This window comes from Aquarana catesbeiana, linkage group LG07, assembly GCF_042186555.1.
Source record: "Aquarana catesbeiana isolate 2022-GZ linkage group LG07, ASM4218655v1, whole genome shotgun sequence".
In the NCBI taxonomy this organism is placed as follows: Eukaryota; Metazoa; Chordata; class Amphibia; order Anura; family Ranidae; genus Aquarana; species Aquarana catesbeiana.
In genome coordinates, this window is record NC_133330.1 from 138,076,055 (window position 1) to 138,098,271 (window position 22,217).

Below are 22,217 nucleotides of genomic sequence, written 5' to 3' on the forward strand. Positions count from 1 at the left end.
CAATGCTAACCCAAATAACTTCCCTCCTTAACCTTTGGTTACCCTTATGTATCTCCTGGCTCGGCCGCATTGCGGCTGTTAAGATGTCTTTGCTTCCGAAATTATTATACCTATACAGAGTTCTCCCTGTCACAGTCCCTTCATATTACCATAGGATCATACAAAGTAAAGTTTTTAAATTTATCTGGGGCTCTACAAGACCCAGAGTGGCTAGATCCGTTCTTCTACGTAGCAAGCCCAATGGAGGCCTTGGCATCCCAAAATTTCAACACTACTACCAAGCTGCAAGGCTGGCCCAGACGGCTCTCTACCACTCGAAACTCGAAATACCACTCTGGGTTAGCCTTGAAGCTATTGACTCATTCCCGCTTACCATAACTAATTTGCTATGGCTTTCCCCAGCATCACGTGGTCCCATATCTAACCCAATCACACAACACACTCTCAGACTTTGGGATAAACTGAAAACACCCTTCAAACTGATTTCCCCGCACTCCCCCCTCTTGTCATTTCTGGGTCACCCACAATTCTACCCAGCCTATACTGAACCATTATCATTTCAGTCCTGGGGGCGGGCGGGCCTGACTCGCATATGTGATATAGTCAATACAGACGCTATTAAATCATTTGCCAGTATCCAAGCACAAACACAACTCCCCAACAGAGAATGCTTCCGTTATCTCCAAATTGCGCACTTCACTCAATCAATAATAAAATCTCTCTCTGGATTGGATACTTTGACAGAGTACGAGACTATGTGTGACTCGGACCCGCACGCTCCAGGCATTATCTCCCGACTTTACGCACATTTCACTACACCATCCTCGCGCCTTCCCGCGTATGCGCAGAGATGGTCAAATGATCTAGATATTAATATTGAAGCGGAGGACTGGGTGACTATCTGGACCAACACAAAAAATTCTTCCCAAAACGTGATTGCCTCAGAGGCAAACTACAAGGTGTTGATGCGGTGGTACCTAGTCCCGGCTAGAATTGCTAAATTCTTACCTGAATTTTCCCCAAACTGTTTTAGGGGATGTAGCGATAGAGGTACACATCTACACATCTGGTGGACATGTCCACTGGTGCAACGCTTTTGGGAAACTATATTCCAAATGGCGTCCACCCTACACCAAGTCACCCTAAAACCCAGCCCAACGATAGCCCTGCTCAGTTTAATTCCCCAGGACTACACAAGAGCACAGCTTCGCCTCCTCCTCCAGCTATTCACCGCAGCTAAGCAAACAATCGCTAAGGCTTGGAAAACACCCACGCTCAGTATAACCGAAACTAAAAACCGGATTACACAAGCAATGGTACATAGCAAGATCGAGGCGAAAATTTTGGATAAGGTCCCCCAACATGTCAGAATCTGGCAACCATGGATGGATCACTTCCTCCCGGCTGGTATTGATGAACATTTGTTGGGACACTGAATCTATTCGGTCCTAAACCAGAGACAACGATACCACACCTCTGCCCGTGCGACCCGGCTGACCCACACACTCCCTCGCTCCTCTCTTCTCTATCTACTTTTACTCTCCCCTTCCCCCCCTTTTTTTTCTTCTTTCCTCTCTTTCTCCCCTCTTCTACCATTAATACCTATTGGTATTGTACTCGGTCTTAAACAATGGTCCTGGTGACTCCCATGTTTGTTTTTTGGGGAGAAACCCGGCACCTTTACATACTTATTTTGGGGACCCAGTTCCCTCTAATTTTCTAGCTACCCAACCTTATCCGTTTAAACTCACGATTTGACTGAGTATTCACTTGTTGGTATAATCCACTATATTCCATTTTGTTAATGATGTAATCTATGACAATGAAAAGCACTGTCTTATGCTACCCTGCGATCTCCAATGTAATGTATGGAACAGCCGCTTGTTAATTACCAATAAAATATTTGAAAAGAAAAATTTTTATGAACCACTACTTAATACAGGTTCTACTCTCAATCAAATGACTCAAATTGAACGTATCTGTATGAGCGACCCGCACATCAGAGGTCTTATCTCACTATTATATCACCAATGTAATGTGACTTCAGGATAAACTCTACCCTCATATGCTATTAAATGGGCACAGGATATTAATCAAAAACTGGATGATAAAGATTGGTCTAATATATGGTTAGCCACCAAAACTTCCTCTCCTAACTGTTTTGCTGTAGAAACCAATTATAAAGTTTTAATGCGATGGTACATGGTACCAGCTAGAATAGCTAAATTCGCTCCCTCATATCCTCCTAATTGTTTTAGAGGTTGCGACATGCCTGGTACACATTATCACATATGATGGCAATGTCCTGTTGTTAAAATATTCTGGAATAACATATTTCTTATGGCCTCTAAAGCCTTGGAAATCACAATTCCTCCAGATCCCACCATGGCTATTCTAAACCTAAAACCTACCATGCTCACTCACACTCAATTTCTTTTATTTATCCAACTAAGTACTGCAGCCAAACAAACCATTGCCAAGGCATGGAAGTCTCAAACTCTAATCGTGAACGAAGCTAAACACAGAATGAATAAAGCACTCATACAAGCAAAGATGACAGCTATTGAAGATAATAAAATTGATCTATTTAATAAGATATGGCAACCATGGGTGAAACACTACTTTCCTGCTGACTTTGACCAATCTTTGTTATTACCACACTAGGTTATATAATATATTCACTAAATTTAATTGTATATATGCCATGAGCCAGGACGCCACCCCAGGTTTCCCTTTCCTTCTCTCTTTCTTGTCTCCCCCCCCTTTTCTTTTTTTTGTTGTGTAATATTTTCTAGGGTATATACTGTTTGAATATATGAGATACATATTCTTTTCATACTTTTTCTATTGCTCATCTTACAACTAGACAACTATACCTAGCCAAATCATTTTATGTTTTCCTTTATTTCTATGCCATACTTAAAATGTGTATAACATAATAACAGTTGTAAGACGGTTCTATGTATAATATTATACTGTAAAGCTTCTGGAAATATGTGATATGTATCCATGTATTATATTCTTTTATTCTTTTTTCTTTCTTTCTAAAAACTCAATAAATATATTTAACTAGAAGATTTCCTTTGGAGTGTTTTTTCTTTGGCCTGCTTTGGTTTTTACACATGTGAGTGCAATGGTGTGCGATTGTTTGAATTTGTAATAAATTTGCTGTACTTTATCACACTATTTGGAGCATTTTTTCATTTTCATGTGGAGCAATCACTTCGAGGAAAAGGATTTGTTGCATTTACGCTCGCTATTTGGAGATCACGTTTAAAATCTGGAGATCACATTTTAACCCCCAATAAGTGTGGTTTGAGGCGAGTTATGCCAAACACGAGAGTGGGAGGCAATTGTAGCTGGTGAGTGCAAATCTTTAAGGGGGAGTGCACAAACACTGAGGTGTGGTGAAAGATCACAAAGAACAACCAAGAGTTTTCATTTATAGATTTTTTCAGACCATTCATCGGAATATTCATAATTTATGAACTTTATGTCAACACTTTATTCATTATTTTCACATCTGTCACAGGGTGTTGCTTTGAACATTATGTGATAGGATGTGTTTGCTCACAGTGTTCACCAATAACTTTTTGGTCAGATCACATTCATATTGTGACTGATTTTTAATGAGGGTATTATTGTCAATATTCACACATATATTCTTTTACTGTTCATTTAGATTGATCATTGCTTTCATTAGCACATTTTCTTTTTTTAATTTTTTATTTATTTGAGTGCTACTATTTACTCCACTTATCTCTAGAGGTTTAAATTCAGTCACGTATTGTAAAATCTCAGATGAGAAACATTTTCCCTCAGCCAGAACACCAAGGATGGGTCTTCTAGCATGACAATGACTCAAAACATACCGCCAAAGCAACAAAGGAGTAATGCTGCGTACACACAGTTGGACTTTTCAGCTACAAAAGTCCGACAGACTTTCGACAGACTTTTGGCGGACTTTCAACAGACTTTCTAACTACCGGACTTGCCTACACACGATCACACCAAAGTCCGATGGATTCGTACGTGATGACGTACACCGGACTAAAATAAGGAAGTTGATAGCCAGTGGCCAATAGCTGCCCTAGCGTGGGTTTTTGTCCGTCGGACTAGCATACAGACGAGTGGATTTCTGGGTCCGGCGGAGTTACGACGTAAAGATTTGAAGCATGTTCCAAATCTAAAGTCAGTCATATTTGTGACTGCAAAGGCCGCTGAAGGTCTGATGAAGCCCACATACGATCGGATTGTCTGCCGGATTTGGTCCGTCGGACAAGTCCGTTCGAAAAGTCCGACCGTGTGTACGTGGCAACACTCAGGAAGCAGCACATTAAGGTCATGGAGTGGCTAAGCCAGTTTCCAGACCTTATTCCTATAGAAAATTTATGGAGGGGGCTGCCGAGCGACAGCCAAGAAACATTTTGTTTGCTCACATCTCATCTTCCTGAGATGTGAGCAAACCTGGTAACCAACTACAAGAAATGTCTTACTGCCGTGCTTGCCAACAAGGGTTTCTCCACCAAGTACTAAGTCATGTTTTGGTTGGGGATCAAATACTTATTTTACTCACTGAACTGCAACTCAGTTTATAACATTTGTATCATGTGCTTTTTCTGGATTTTTGGCTGCTATTCTGTCCCTATCATTTTAAAATACACTTATGATAAAAATTATAGACCCCTTATTTCTTTGTAAGTGGGAAAACTTACAAAATCTGCAGGGGATCAAATAATTATTTTCCTCACTGTATATGAGAACATACATTGCTTATATAGTTTCAAAACAGTAGTGGAGAAAAAAACACCACCACTCTCAAGTGTGATGTCATTGCAACATCACTTTCCTGTCTAAAAACAAAAAATATTCAGCAAATATATGGGATAACAACATCTGAAATAGAAGTTATATGCAGAAAATGGTTACCAAAAATAGGTAAATTAAATTTTCTTGAGACCATGTAATTTACTAAAAAAAAAAAAAAAAAATATGCAGGCAAAAAGCACAAAAAATAACTTTTTTAAATGCTTACTTGCAGCATATATTTTATCCAAAAAGCATTTTTTTTTTAATTCACAATGTGCCTCTGAATGTGTTAGCAATATTGGCTACTTCAGGAAGCATACCCTGCTCTCTTGTTGCATATTAAAGCCATCTCATCTTTTGAGAGTTTCCAACTACCATATTTGCTAACACCTCAGTCCCTAAAGGTGAATACCTGAGTGACAGCTCTAAATCTGCCAACACATCCAAGATGGCACTACAGGTAAATTACTTGTCTAAAAAAATATGTTAAATGCGCATATATTAGTATGGGAAAAATGTTGTTGAAAAGAATGGTTTGGACAGGGTCTCTTTAAATGATCCTTGATGGAGCTGTGGGCACATCCTATAAGATTTGCCCACAGAACATGACAGAACATTTTTCTATTGGTAACCATTTCCAGATGCTTCGACATTCTTATCGAATACCTTTTTAACCTCCCTGGCGGTCTGATTATGTCTGATTTTTTTTAATGTCAAAGCAGTACATTGTTTGGCATGGAAATTTGTTGTTTTATATTGTAGGTCTGTAATTCTTAGGAATAACTCACTTAAATCTGTCCGAACAAGAGTCTAGTAGACATCCCGGTATAATAAATTTTGAAACACAAAATCATAAATTATAATATAATAAATAATTATAAAAAAAATGAATATAATACATTTTCTTCAATAATGTAATCAAATCAAAAATACTGTAATTTGTCTAAACAAGGGTGAAATATTACTAGTCACTGTAATACTAGACACTGCATATTGGTTTAGTAAACATCCCAGGTATGATACACTTTGAAACATGGGACTGCACCAAGTCCGACGTCACAATTCAGACAATGGAACCTGGTTTCCTTTCTGATTTTCTTTCCACTGTCATTTTGCTTCGAGCAACAAACCACGTACATCCTTGTAGGTGCTAACTTTTTCTTGGTTGGTGGGATGTAGTCCATGAAGTGATGACCAGTCATGCGTTCCAGGTTGCCAACGCCAACAGCACGACGTCCACAGCCATTGATGGTGTTTGGTGGTTCACAAAGATCCATTTGGCAACTTTCCAAATGAAGTCAGAATGAATCACAGGCCTGTCACTTTTTTTTTTTTTTAGCAGAATGTAGGCATTCCACAAGCATTGCTCAAGATGATGCCTGAAGAGCTTGTAGTACTTCTTTTTGTCATTTCCTCATTGCTGGGTAGAATGTCATTGCTTGGTCGGCTGTCGACACCTCCCATGGTGTTAATGTAGTCTATTACTACTTGTGGCTTCATGATTTCTTTCCCACCTTTTGTGCATACCATAACGGAGGAGGTATAATGAACTGTACTCATTAGGCACACATCTTTCTTGTCACACCATCGCAGTACCATCATTTTGCCTTTCTGCCAGGCAACCATTTCTCCAGTCTTCAGCTTCCTATTGCCAAACTGATTTAGCAATGGCTTAATGAGTGAAAGAATGGGAGATGTTGCCATTCCATAGTTGCTGTATTTTAGATTTAATTTTGTTCCTTTTCCAGTGTATAGGACTGAATACCAAATGTAGCCAGTTGACGATTCACATAGCATGTAGGATTTTATGCCAAATCGCGTTCTCTTTGATGCAATATATTGTACCCAGCTGAGCCTTCCCTTGTATGCTGATGTCTCTTTCTGTCACATAGCTCCGTTAGAAATTCTTTAGAATCATTTGAGATACTTCCCAAATTTTCTTTAGTTTTGGTGCAGGATGAGTAGTTTCATCAAATTTGTTGTTTTCAAAGTGTAAATATATCATAATCAGGGAAAATCTGTACTCTGACATGATCGTGCCAAAGAATGGGGTGGCAACCTCTAGTATTAATAGGCCCAGAAATTTCCAAAATGTCAACTTTGGTCACTGGTTCCCACTTTCTGCTTCTTGGAAACTTCCGATGTGTAGTAGCCAATTGTTGCTCTTGGTACCGGTTTGTCTCAGTAACTATTTTTTCAATAACCTCATTGGTCAGAAGAAGTTGTAAGTATGCCAAGGGGTTGTCCTCTTCAACGTCTACTTTCATACCAGATGCTGCAGTAAATGGGAATCTTGGGGAAGCTGCATGATCTGCACCACAGTCAATAGAGCACCAAGTTCGCACATCACTGAGTTCAGTCGCAGAATCGTCACTGTCCTTACTTTCAGTGTCTGATGACAAATTTCCCCACAAATCACTATCGCTCAATTCTTCAAGTGATTCTAATTCACTATCGCTGTTTTCTAGCTGGTCTAAAACCTCTTGATATAGAGGGATGCTTTTTGGATGACATGGACGTTCAAGTTTCCAGGTAGATAGAATGGTAAAAGTGCAGGCAGGGCACTGGACAAAGCACTAGAGACAAAACTAAGGTCAAATGATTTTATACAGTAATGTAATCCTAACAGATTACAATGTATTGTGTGTGTGCGTTATGTTTTGTACTTTTTGAATTTGCCGCCGGTTGCACCCCAATGCTTTGCTACGCTCACAGGGAACAGAACCTGGAACACAGAGGCATCAGGCAGAAGATCCAGCCAGAGGACACAGCAGCAGTACATCGTGGGATCTTAGGGACAAAGTAAGTACCTGTACGTGGATACTGCGGTGTAATCCCAAGCCTGGCTCTGGGCTACTGCTTTTGCTGCTGAAAACTAACCCTGAGCCACACTCGGGATTACTGCCAGGGAGGTTAAACCTTATTACTGTTTTATTAGGCCAGAATGTGATGCCACTATTTCATCACAGTTTGGGGTGTTTTTTTTTTTCTCTTCACTGATGTTCTCACATACAGTGCCTTGAAAAACTATTCATACCCCTTGATATTATCCACATTTTGTCATATTACAACCAAAAACGTAAATGTATTTTATTGGAATTTGTTTGTGATAAACCAACACAAAGTGGCACATTTTTGTGAAGTGGAAGAAAAACGATAAATGGTTTTCAAATTTTTTACAAATAAATATCTGAAAACTGTGGCATGCATTTGTATTCAGCCCTCTTTTCTCTGATACCCCCAACTAGTGGAACCAATTGCCTTCAGAAGTCACCCAATTCGTAAATAGAGTCCACCTGTGTGTATTTGAATCTCCAAATAAATACAGATGTTCTGTGAAACCCTCAGAGATTTGCTAGAGAACCTTAGTGAACAAACAGCATCATAAAGGCCAAGGAACACACCAGACAGGTCAGGGATAAAGTTGTGGAGAAGTTCAAAGCAGGATTAGGTTAAAGGAAAAATATCCCAAGGTTTGAACATCTCACGGAGCACTGTTCAATCCATCATCCGAAAATGGAAAGAGTATGGCACAACTGCAAACCTACCAAGACATGTCCGTCAACCTAAACTGACAGGCCGAGCAAGGAGAGCATTAATCAGAGAAGTAGCCAAGAGGCCCATGATAACTCTGGAGGAGCTGCAGAGATCCACAGCTCAGATGGGGGAATCTATTTGTCGCGTACTCCACAAATCTGGCCTTTATGAAAGAGTGGCAAGAAGTAAGCCATTGTTGTCAGAAAGGCATAAGAAGCCCCGTTTGCAGTTTGCGAGAAGCCATGTGAGGGACACAGATAACATGTGGAAGAAGTTGCTCTGGTCTGATGAGACCAAAATTGAACTTTTTGGCCTAAAAGCAAAATGCTATGTGTGGCGGAAAAATAACACTGCACATCACCCTGAACACACCATCCCCACCATGAAACATAGTGGTGGCAGCATCATGTTGTAGGGATGCTTTTCTTCAGCAGGGAAAGGGAAGCTGGTCAGAGTTGATTGGAGGAAGGATGGAGCCAAATAAAGGGCATTCTAATGCCGTGTACACACGACTGGTTTTCCCATCGGAATAAACTCTGAAGGTTTTTCCGATGGAATTCCGCTGAAACTGTCTTGCGTACACACGATCACACCAAAGTCCGATCGTCAAGAACGCGGTGACGTATAGCAAGTACAACGGGACTAGAAAAAGGAGGTTCATTAGCCAGTAGCCAATAGCTTCCGTCTCGTACTTGCTTCAGAGCATGCGTCGTTTTTGGTCCGTCGGAAAAGCATACAGACGAGCGGTTTTCCAGATAGGAATTGGTTCCGGCGGAAATATTTAAAACATGTTCCATTTCTAGGTCCATCAGAATTTTAGAAAAAAAAAAAATAGGCCGATGAGGCATACGCACGATCGGAATATACGATGAAAAGCTTCCGTCTGACTTTTTCTGTCTGACATTCCGCTCGTGTGTACGCGGCATTAGAAGAAAACTTGTTAAAGTCTGCAAAGACTTGAAACTGGGGAGGGAGGTTCACCTTCTAGCAGGATAAGGACCCTAAACATACAGCCAGAGCTACAATGGAATGTTTTATAGCAAAAGCATATTCATGTGTTAGAAATGACCAAAGTCCAGACCTAAATCCAATTGATAATTTGTGGCAAGACTTGAAAATTGCTGTTCACAGATGTTGTTCATCCAATCTGACAGAGCTTGAGTGATTTTGCAAAAATGTTGCGCTCTAGATTTGCAAAACTGGTAGACATACCCAAAAAGACTTGCAGCTGTAATTGCAGCAAAAGATGGTTCTACAAAGTATGGACTCAGGGGTGCCGAATACAAATGCACACCACACTTTTCAGATATTTCTGTGTAAAAAAATTTTAAAACCATTTATCATTTTCCTTCCACTTCACAATTATGTGCCACTTTGTGTTGGTCTATCACATAAAATCCCAATAAAATACATTTACGTTTTTGGTTGTAACATGACAAAATATGGAAAATTGCACAGGGTATGAATACTTTTTCAAGACACTGTATATATTATTGTGCTTTGAAAAAGGGTCCATGTGCAGTCCAAATACTGGTTGGCAATATGCTTTTCACTGATGTCTAAATAAAGGACAATTCCTCTACAAGACAGGTGTACTAGTGGAAATGTCTATTGCCTCTCACTCCACCATTCACACAGCGTTTTCAGTAGCATTAAGTAGGGAAAACTAGGTGGAACACTGCAGGCCCCACACACCACTCTGCTGATTTTGAATGACAGGTAAAATGCAGGGTGCAGTGTGGTGTAAACACTGTAGTGTTACCACAGATAGTGGTATCTGCTTTTCTTTTGAAATCAGCTTTTAAGTGGTAGTGTTCAAATCAGTCTATATGTCTGTGTGTCCCTTGTATCCTAGGCTTTACATAGGGCCTAGAATTCTGTTAAAGACAAAATTAAACCAGGTTGATGTCAAAATTAAACCATTCTCATTTATGTGATGACCTTGTCATTCAACAGTTAAATCACATGGGTGGGGCTTAACCTAGATTTGGGCAGACGTTAAGAACCCATGCATAGCCTGGGCCAAGTCTGGAACTGCTATTTACAGACACATTTTAAAACAAACACAGTTGCGTGCATACAGTTCTGTTGTTACCCTAGAAACATTTTTGGCTATGTTTAATGTATGCCCATACTTAAAGATGTAAAAAATGTACAACTAATTATTCTACCATTAAGATTTTTTGTTCTTTGTGCCCAGAAAATAAAGCACATTTTATGTCTTAATACTTGGTGTACTGAAACTAGGCGCAAAAGATATTAGATTAGCCAATTTTTTTCTTATACTTTTACCAGTGTCCTGTTCTGACCATTTCTTGCCAATGCCTACTCCAAAGACTAGAAGGTACTTGAATATTCTGTATTTGTGTATACATTTTTAAAGATCAAAAATTACCTTGCCGAAGGTAGTAAATCACTAAGTTTAAGCGAGCCTCGGGGATAACATCTACCAGGGGTGGTAGTACCTGCAAAGCTCCTTCACCAGCTCGAAACACCACCTACAAATATACACGGTTATTAGCATATGAATATGATTAGCATACAAACAAGGGGAAAGTTACGCATAATAATTTTTAAAGCTGAACTCCAGATACTGTACATATCAAATATAGCACCATATCATCCTTCCCTCTGCTCTGTGGCACCTCCTGCTCTTCTGCTCTGTGGCATCATCACAGGGCACCAAAAAATCTTTGCGCCAGCCCATAAGAGGGGTTTGCAGGGAAAACTATGTAATTTCCTAAATTACATAAAGCTAATACTAAATATCCCAAGAAGTGCCTTCCTACAGTGCTTTGCAAAAATATTCACTTGGCATTTTTCGTGTTTTGTTGCCTCACAAACTGGAATTAACATGGATTGTTTGAGAATTTGCATCACTTAAATTTACAGAACATGCCCACAAGTTTGAAGACTTTTTTTTTTTTATTGTGAAGCAAACAAATAGGACAAAACAACAGAAAAAGTAAATGTGCATAACTATTCACCCCCCTAAAGGCAATACTTTGTAGAGCCATCTTTTGCGCCTATCACAGCTCCAAGTTGCGATTTGGATAAGTCTCTATGAGCTTGCCACATCTTACCACTGGGATATTTGCCCATTCCTCCTTAGCAAAAAACTGCTCCAGCTCCTTCAAGTTGGATGGTTTGCGCTTTTGAACAGAAATCTTTAAGTTTCACCACAGATTTTCTATTGGTTTGAGGTCTGGGCATTGACTAGGCCATTCCAACACATTTACATATTTCCCCTTAAACCACATAAGTGTTGCTTTAGCAGTGTGTTTGGGGTCATTGTCCTGCTAGAAGGTGAACCTCCGTCATTGAACATTGAACTAAAGGCTGTAATGTAACAAAATAGGTAAAAAGCCAACGGGGTGAATACTTTTGCAAGGCACTGTACATACAGTAGATAGGCAGGCTTTTCAAATTAAAGGTGCTGTGGGCAGATGTGTGGGTGGTGACAGAGGAGCAGAGAAATTCCCTGTCATTGCTGGCACATAAAGCCAGCAGCATCTCTTATCCCTTTGCCTCACTTTGGAACCTCTGAAACAAGTCTAGTAAGATCCTGTAAAGATGAAACAAGTACATCTGAGTAACCACTATGTTGCCAGTATGCTGCCAGTATGTGGACCAGAGAAGTAATGTGCTGATGTTATCTGGCATAGAAAAATCTCAGCAGTACATTTGAGAATGCCAACAGAGATTTGATGAATGTTATTCGAAAGTACACATGTACTTCAAAATTTAGTTTGCTTTTAAAATTTAGTTTTGTATGGATGAAATTTCCCAAATGAAAACATAAGCTGTTCAAAATCTGTTTGTCTGAGAAAAAAAATTTCATCCTGCCCCTTCAAATTTTCTCATCACTACAGTAAAGAACGAACGTAGATTTGACCCCACTAACCATTAGAAAAATATATAAACATTACAAAAACTATTTTTTAAATGAAATCTGGCTAGGGTATGGCCAGCTTTACACAGCACTCTTCATGACAGCTGCTCTTATTTATTTACATAAGCTAAAAAGCTAGATGCAAAGATTCTGTGCTCCCTGTCTGTGTTAAGGCTTAAAAAGAGAAGTAAAAAGATTTTTTTTTTTTTTCGGAATCATACTTGCCTCAGTGGATGCAGCATCGGTCCGATGCTGCATCTATCCCCTGGCGACTCTACTCGCTCGTTTTTCAGAGCTCCGTGAGCAGAGAGCTGCAGACTGTCAGTCACAGCTCTCTGCTCTTCCTCCTCCTCACTCATTGGAGCGTTGGGCTGTGGAGGGGCGGGGCCAGCCAGCTCAGTCTCTCAGCGCCTCGCTGATAGGCTGAGTCGGGTGTCAGTCCAGGCACCTGGCAGATTCAGACTTTGTCGGAATGATGCAGTGCCTGGACTGAAATCCGTGACGTCAGCAGAGAGTGGACTTCAGCCCACTCTCTGCTGAAAACAGGTCACAGAAGTGCAAAAGGAATTGCACTATGTGATCCATAGGAGATGTACAGCCAAACGAGCTTTGGCTGGACTTCTCCTTTAGGCTCCATGCACCCTGAAGCTCAAAAAAGCCTTTTCTGGATGCCAGATTGCTGGCAGAAAACGCTGGTTGAAAAACATGCTTTTAACAGCGTTTTGTACTAGCGTTTATGAGCGTTATGGGTGTTTTTAATAAAAATACAGAGGACACTCCAAAAATCCCACAATGCATTGAAAAAATAGAACACCGAACTAATTAGCGCGCGTTTATGAGCATTTGGCTTTTTTTGGCGGTGAAAAATGTCACTTTGAACGAGAATTTCTGTCGTTCAGAAAAAAGCCCATGAACTCCACTGCTCATTAAAGCTAAAAAACATCCATGTGTGCATAGGCTAACATACAGTGGAGTTTATGGGCTTTTAAAACAAAAAGCCCAAACGCCAATAAACTGCAGTTTATGAGCTCTAGTGTACATGGAGCCTTAAAGTACCTTGCAGACAGAGACTCCTAAGGCCATTTCTCTCAGTAGTTTGACAAGCTGTATCTGATTGAAGTGGTTGGAAAAATGCATGTTTGCAACACATTACATTTTGTTTATATTTATAACTGATAGATTCTATTTTGATATATTAATTTGAATGTAAAAGTGTGGAACAATACTGTGTTACACCATTTTTTGTTAAAACAAATCGATATAGATATGATATATAGTATACACAATATAGAGGTAGATGCAACATGTGCAGGTTGCGCTGCAAATGGCTGAAAACAACCTATTTCTGTCTCCTAACTATGCTCCTGTGTTGTCACCCTTCTACACAGGCTTCTGATGAAAAAACTGGTAGTGGCTGTTTTCACATACATTAATTAACCAGGCACTAAACACTGTGGTCATCATTGGCAAACCCGCCTTAAGAAATGCCATGCTATAATTGCCGGAGTGCACGTAGATAACAAATGGCTGCAAAGAGGTTGCAGGAAATCCGTAGCTTTTCTGTGCACAGAGCACACAAAATGTACTCCTGTTAGTCTATTTACTCTTGATTTGATTGTAGCCGTATTAGTGCAATTGTGACAGAGAAAATTGAGTACTGTCCGTGATACTTTTTTTATTTGCACTAACATACAATTTTTCAGGACAAGCTTTCGGGGTATGTCCCCTTCTTCAAGGTCCAAGCAGTACTGATTCACACATTTTTAAGCAGCATGTTGAAGAAAAAAAAAAGGAGAAAACCAAACACATGCAAATCAATGGTAATAAAGATAGCAGCAGAGTTAGTGAGATAAGACAGAGGGAGAGCTATAGAATGCAGGGGGAGATACTAGTCACAGAGGGGTCGTAAAACTTTAGCATAATGTGTAAAGAAAACAATATCTAAATTCAGGCCGTTATTTTTCGTGTCAAAAAGTAGTATCATTCTTAGTTCAAATGTTTTCCTTTCCTGGATAGTTCTGAAATTCCCTTTAAGAACTAAAACATTGAGGTCTTCTATAGTGTGGTCCGGTTGTGAGAAATGATGTCCCACAGGTGTGCATAAACTGTCTTCTTTATGTTCTTTGATGGTATGTCTGTGCAAATTCATCCTCGCTTGCAACTTCTGTCCTGTTTCACCAACATAAGATCCTTTGCTGCACCTTTTGCATTGGATGAGGTACACAACATTACTGGAGGTACAGCTGTAAGATCCCATGATATTGAAGGTCCCATTTGTGTGTGTAACACTTTTGGATAGGTTGATCTGGTTGCATAGTTTGCAGCGTTTTTTATTGCAGGGTTTGCTTCCATTATTTGTGACTTCATAATCAGAGTGAAGTTTCCTGCTGATTAGTTTGTGTCTGAGGTTGGGTGGTTGTCTGAAAGCCAATAATGGGGGTTGTTGGAATATTCCTTTCAGAGTTTCATCCTCTGAATTATCTCACTAACTCTGCTGCTATCTTTATTACCATTGATTTGTATGCGTTTGGTTTTCTTTTTTTTTCTTCTTTAACATGCTGCTTAAAAATTTGTGAATCAGTACTGCTTGGACCTTGAAGAAGGGGACATACCCCGAAAGCTTGTCCTGAAAAATTGTATGTTAGTGCAAATAAAAAAAGTATCACGGACAGTACTCAATTTTCTCTGTCACAATTGCACTAATACGGCTACAATCAAATCAAGTATGATGGAAGATCCTGCATATAGCCGCATAAAGAAGCAGTTAACCAACCTGATCACAAAGAAAACACAGGTCAACAGCGACATCTTCTTTCTCTCAAGATGCAAAAAGAGGAATCTCATACCACAGGGTCTCCGGATTAAAAATCCTTGTGCAAATACACTGAACTCTCCTTATGCAGAAGGACTCTGCAGACGTACCAGCGAAACATTAAGGAACAACCTCATTCATACACTCTATGGTAAAAGGGAAACAATCCGGAAACAAAAGCAGTTGGTGTTTGAAACCTCAACACCATTGGACCCCATAAGCATCAACCAAATTAAGAAGGAAATCGAAACCTTACAAAAGACAACTGCAAAAACTTGCCAAGACAGGAAGCAAAAAAAACTCCAAAAGCTACACCAAGAGCAGACCTTTTGGATACAACCTAAACAACACAAAACAAACACAACTTCTATAACTCCTGCTATCAGCAACTTGGAAGCCGATCCAGAATCCCAAGGTATCTCTTGTGTAAATGCTGACTTTACAGAAAATGTAGATATAACAGAGGAACTCGGAATCATAAATTTGTCAAATCATCAACTTTCTACACCAGAAACAACAGTCCTCTCCAAAGGCCTCACATTCTGCCCAACCACCAAATTGGATAATTTACAGGTATGGTCAGATATGGGAGGAATTCTTCAGGAGACTAATGCCGCGTACACACGAGCGGACTTTACGGCAGACTTTGACAGACTTTACGACGGACTTGCCTACACACAATCCACCAAAGTCCGTCGAATTTGTACGTAATGATGTACGACCGGACTAAAACAAGGAAGTTCATAGCCAGTAGCCAATAGCTGCCCTAGCGTGGCTTTTTGTCCGTCGAACTAGCATACAGATGAGCGGACTTTTCGACTGGACTCGATTTCGCGGATTGATTTAAAACATGTTTCAAATCTAAGTCCGTCCAACTTTTGAGAAAACAAAGTCCGCTGGAGCCCACACACGATCGAATTGTCTGAGGAAATCCAGTCCGCCGGGCAAACTCTGCCGTAAAGTCAGCTCGTGTGTACGCGGCATAAGACTCAAAGAATATTTTCACAGTAAGGAAAGGAATCCTAGGACAATAGGAGGTGACAAAAAGAAAAAGAACAGCAACTTCACACCTCCACAAGGACGCCACCCCAAACTGGATACCTATATTGACAGCTTCAGGCTGCGAGTTACATCCCTGATATCCACCCAGCAAAAGAAAATATTATACAACCTTTCACCACTGGAGCGAAGAGCTGTACATGATCTGCACAATAATCAGGCCATAACCATCAAACCAGCAGATAAAGGGGGAGCAGTCGTTGTGATGGATACAGACAAATATATACAAGAGGGCCAGAGGCAGCTGGCAAATACTACTTACTACAAAAAATTGGATTATGAAGGTCTCATTGCGACAATACCAAGCCACCTACATTCAGAACTTAACAATGGGATTCCGGATAATCCAGAAATTGGAGACTTCTAAATGCTGCCCAAGATTCACAAGCCAGGAAATCCAGGCAGACCCATTATAAAAGGTATGAATACACTTAACAAACATATCTCAGGCCTTGTAGAAAACATGTTGAAACCTTTAGTCATGAACACTGCGAGTTTCCTGCAAGCCACCACTGATTTTCTGAACAAGCTTAACAATATACAACAATTACCACCAAATACACTTCTAGTCACTATGGATGTAGAATCTCTGTACAGTAACATCCCTCACAAGGATGGGTTGGCGGCATGTCACAGATTCTTATCATCCTCACCAAACCACAAATACACGGCTGAGGATGTGACACAGCTCATTGAATTCATTCTTACACGCAACTACTTCACTTTCAATAATGACATCTATCTCCAGTGTATGGGTACTGCTATGGGAAGCAAAATGGCACCCCAATATGCAAACTTATTTATGGCTGACCTGGAGGACAAATTCCTGAACAGCATACAAGAAAAGCCATAGAGCTATTATCGCTATATTGATGATATATTCATGATATGGACTGAAGGTGAAGAAAATCTAAACCAATTCTTCTCATTGATCAACACTTTTCACCCATCAAACTAAAAATGGACTATTCGAAAACACATGTCAACTTCCTGGACACTACAGTATACATCAGGGATGACAAGCTTCACACGTCGATATACAGAAAACCTACTGACCGATGCAGCTATCTTCATAGTTCCAGTTTTCACCCCCAACACACTAAATGGGCCATCATACACAGCCAGGCCATCAGATACCACCGAATTTGTTCAGACCCAGGAGACAGAGATAAACATCTCAGAACACTGGCAGACTCCTTCCATAAGAAAGGTTACAAAGACAAAACCATCAACAACAGCATAAACACAGCCTTGAAAACCCAAAAGACAAAATCTCCTCCAATACACAGAGAAAAAAACAAATAACCGAGTACCTCTAGTCACCACATACAACCCAGCTCTTGAAGGGATCAAAAAGATAATCAAAGATTTACAACCCATTATAACAGAGGATGAAACTCTGAAAGGAATATTCCAACAACCCCCATTATTGGCTTTCAGACAACCACCCACCCTCAGACACAAACTAATCAGCAGGAAACTTCACTCTGATTATGAAGTCACAAATAATGGAAGCAAACCCTGCAATAAAAAACGCTGCAAACTATGCAACCAGATAAACCTATCCAAAAGTGTTACACACACAAATGGGACCTTCAATATCATGGGATATTACAGCTGTACCTCCAGTAATGTTGTGTACCTCATCCAATGCAAAAGATGCAGCAAAGGATCTTATGTTGGTGAAACAGGACAGAAGTTGCAAGCGAGGATGAATTTGCACAGACATACCATCAAAGAACATGAAGAAGACAGTTTATGCACACCTGTAGGACATCATTTCTCACAACCGGACCACACTATAGAAGACCTCAATGTTTTAGTTCTTAAAGGGAATTTCAGTACTATCCAGGAAAGGAAAACTTTTGAACTAAGAATGATACTTTTTTGACACGAAAAATAACGGCCTGAATTTAGATATTGGTTTCCTTACACATTATGCTAAAGTTTTACGACCCCTCTGTGACTAGTATCTCCCCCTGCATTCTATAGCTCTCCCTCTGTCTTATCTCACTAACTCTGCTGCTATCTTTATTACCATTGATTTGTATGTGTTTGGTTTTCTCCTTTTTTTTTTTTTTTCTCTTCTTTAACATGCTGCTTAAAAATTTGTGAATCAGTACTGCTTGGACCTTGAAGAAGGGGACACACCCCGAAAGTTTGTCCTGAAAAATTGTATGTTAGTGCAAGTAAAAAAAGTATCACGGACAATACTCAATTTTCTCTATTTACTCTAATATGCACTGCAGCATATTGCACCTCTTTATTGATCTATAATGTGAATTGTAACATATAGATGTCTGCCCCATCCTCAACTCTTTCACGATACCCCTGACCCACCCCAACTCCAGTTCCTTATTATGAATCAGTCTTTGCCTCGATGGCGCTCCCTGGGTCCCCCAGGTATGTAGTAGTGACATGCATGAAGGCATGAGTCACCGGGCCACACCCCCTTCTAGCTGTACATTTGCATAAGTAATTGTATGGCTGTTCCCAGTTCAGTAGAGCTGCTGATCGCTGCAGTTCTATAACAAGGAGGTGGAAAGGGGCCCAGCACAGCGCACTGCAAACGGATCAGATCAGAGATGGCACATGTGTCATATAGGCTTCTGTAGGATCCCTGCATCGGCAAACACATGGTACGCCTTGAGTTGAGGTGGAAGGGTCCAGCTTCACAGGAAGCCGAATACCAGGCTTCCGTAAGGACGACCCCTCTGGCGTCCGGTATTAATCACACCACCCGGCCAGTATGTGTGGAATGCAGGGCTGGTCAGGGGGAGTCTCTTTCCATCAACCCATTGCTTTCCGTGTGTGGTCTGTTCTTTTTAGGCAGCTAGGCCTATTATAGGGTAGGGGCCTTCAGCTGCAGCTCCAATAGCCTCTACATTAATTTGGCTCTGAATATTTTAGAAGATGAATTCCCTGGACTTAAAAATGATTAGAAATCGCTATAGGCATGGCCACTTTTAGATTCACACTCCACTGCTTTTCAAGTCTAAGGCTCTGTTTCCACTACTGCGACTTATTTTGCGACTTGACACATGTCAAGTCGCATGACAAGTCAAAACCCATGTATTTCAATGGTCCCCGTTCTAATTGATGCGACTCAAGTCGCAGCGACTCGAAAAAAGGTTCTTGCACTACTTTGTTCCGTCTTCGGTGCGACTTGTTCTCCATAGAAATGTATTAAGTCGCAATGCAGTCGTATGTACATGTCTGACACCACGACTTTGTTGCGACTTCCACGGAAGTCTACGGAAGCACATGATCTCTGCTCCTCCCAAATACATCACTTCCTATATTGATGTGAGTGTGAAAGACAGCAGGAAGCATGCCTAGGGCTCGAAAAAATAAGCGACAAGTGCATGACAATGAGGAAATTATTCGGATTGTCAGACAACGTCCAGCAATATATGACCTCAGAGATCCAGGTTACAAAGATCATGCAAAGAAGGAGAGAGCATGGTTGGAAGTGGCTCGCATATATTATGAGACCTGGGACTCTTTATCAGCCACAGAACGTTCTTCAAAAAGTAAGTGGTTGATATATGCTGCTTAGCACTTTGCGCCTTGCACCTATTTAAATATTCTGTAACCAATGGGTGTGTGTTAACAATGTGCACTGTTTTCTTGGTGGGGACCGCTTCTCCTGCCAGGAGATCACAATGGTTTGGCAGGAGAGAATCCCCTGTCAACACTATCTGTGTTGATGGTGGAATTTATATAGTTACTTTCCTGTAACCTGTGGCTGCAGGAAAGTAAATCTGTGTGTGTGGGCCAGCAAATAATATTTGACCAGGGTCCAAATAATATTAAATAATATTAAAGATGGCCCTGTCAACATCCTCCAGCACATGGCAAATTATGTAGGTGTCATGGGTAATATATTTAGCGGTTGTTTTAACACCATCCATATCAATTATGCAGCCTAGCAAATGAATGACCTATAGGCAGTTACTAAAGTTTTTGGTTTTAATTTATTATTTGCTTTATAAAAAGATTAGCCCCATATGCCCATGCCGGGGATCTTGATTTTTTGAAACCATTGTTGGAAATGTGAGAGTAAGTTATCAGCAGGCATATGTTACGAATTGTACATATCAAATTGTAATGCTTACTTAAAAAATATGTGATTTGTATTTCAGAACCCAAGCAAGCTGGGAAGACAGCACACAGGGTTTGGCAGCAGAAGATGAGGCAGAGGAAGCTGCGGAGGAGGAAGAGCAAGAACAATTCCAAGACAATGTTGACAAGGAACTGTTCGTAGATGAATCAAGGTCAACATCAAACTCAATGAATGAGGAGGATGCAGAACCAGGGCCTAGCAATGTCTCTAGGCCTTTGCGAAGATCTTCAAGGGGAAGTGCCCGGCCTGTGAAACCCATGGATAACATTTTAGATGTAGTCAGTCAGATGTCCACTAAAATGGCTGAAAACCAGTGTGAAGACACAGCATTTCTCACTGTAATTTTAGGCATATGTAAACAGGTACCCCCTGAGAAAAAATATGCACTCAGGATGGCTTTGATGTCAACTGCTCAATCATTTGTGGGTGAGGGGCCAACAACATCCTCAGCATATATACAACCCCCCCCTTCCCCAATATCCCCCTTATCAACAATACACTCACTTTCCAAGTACACAGTATGCTCCACCAATAAACCGTCCATACTGTGACCAGTACGGCAATATGCTGAATCCCTCAAGGCCACGCATGTTGCATCCAATTCCTGCCCCCACTACCTCTACCCTTGGCACCCCAACCACTCACCAACTTAGGCAGCCTACACCCAGTCAGGTTCCGCCTTTTCTGGAAAGGAAATATTACCCTGGTCCATCAGTGGATTTCCCTGGACCAACCAATAGTTCAGTTTTCAGTCCACTGAAAACAAAACATACGAGCAATTGTAATTTACTATTATTTTTGATGTGGGTTTAAGACTTGTTCTATTTTTTTTGGTTGGTTGAGGAGGCCAAAACAACAACTGTTGAATTTTTGAGTTCATGGAACGTATTTCTTTATTTTTGCCTTCTTGCAAAAAGAGTTGTCTTGTAAAAAAGATTCAGATTATATATTTTATTTTTTTTATGACTTTTATTTTGGTGTTTTTCCAAGTGAAATATTTTATTATTTTAATATTTGTTGTGCTTGTTAAAAAGTAAAAAGAAATGGTGTAGTTCACCAAAACACATAACAAAAAAATTTTTGGTGCTTTCCTGCACAAAAATCTTGAAATTAAAAATTATTTTGGTTACATTATGCATTTTCTGCTTATCCTTTATTCGAATTTGTGGTAAAGACCTGTTATTCTGCATTTGGATGCAATGAAACATAACAGACATCTAAATAATATTACAATAAAATGAATGACATACATTATGCTATGGCATCCTGCTGCCAGGGGACAGAACCAGCAGCAGACAAAAAATAAGACGAGAATCCCTCACGCACACTGGCACCATTGGTGGTGCCCCTACTGGCACTCCATTGTGCACCTTCCAGATCGTGCATGAGGGGATCTTCAAAAAGATAGCCATCACAAATTCTAACAAAATTATGAAGCACACATGCTGCTTTTACTGCAGATATTGCATTCTCAAGTTTTAAATTAATCGGTGTATGTAGCAAACGCCACTTGTTGGCTAAAATGCCAAAAAGAACATTCTACCACTCGTCTTGCCCTCGTTAACCGGTAATTGAAGATTCGCTTCTCTTCACTCAGACACCTATTGGAATAAGGCCTTAATAGATGCTCACTGAGAGCAAAGGCCTCATCCCCAACAAACACAAATGACATTGGCGGCCCATTTGTTCCTGGCAAGGGACAGTCCTGTGGCAGGTCCAGACCATTTTCCCGCAACATTCTTCCAAACGATGATCTTTGGAAAATACTGGAGTCTGAGCTGCTGCCTTATGATCCGATGTCTATATAGCTAAAACAATAATTGGCATCAGCCACTGCTAGTAATACAAAAGAAAAATATTTTTTGTAATTAAAGTATTTTGTTCCACTGCCAATGGGCATCACTACCCTCATATGTTTTCCGTCAATTGCCCCTAGACAATTTGGGAAATTGCAACGATCCCAGAAAAATTCCGCTATCTTG

The 22,217-nt window shown here is 40.4% G+C and overlaps 1 protein-coding gene across 6 annotated transcripts in view; it reads right to left on the bottom strand.

Annotated features, from left to right (window-relative positions):
• The window catches only part of IFT56 (intraflagellar transport 56), a 1,103,321-nt gene that overhangs the window by 570,277 nt on the left and 510,827 nt on the right, over nt 1–22,217 (bottom strand). For all 6 annotated transcript variants that reach the window (XR_012235287.1, XM_073592705.1, XM_073592704.1 and 3 more), the window contains one exon: nt 10,742–10,844. Coding sequence is in view for 5 of the 6 variants with exons in the window: in XM_073592705.1 (XP_073448806.1) it covers nt 10,742–10,844 (103 nt within the window). In the remaining variant the exon portion in view is untranslated. The remainder of the gene's footprint in view (nt 1–10,741; nt 10,845–22,217) is intronic.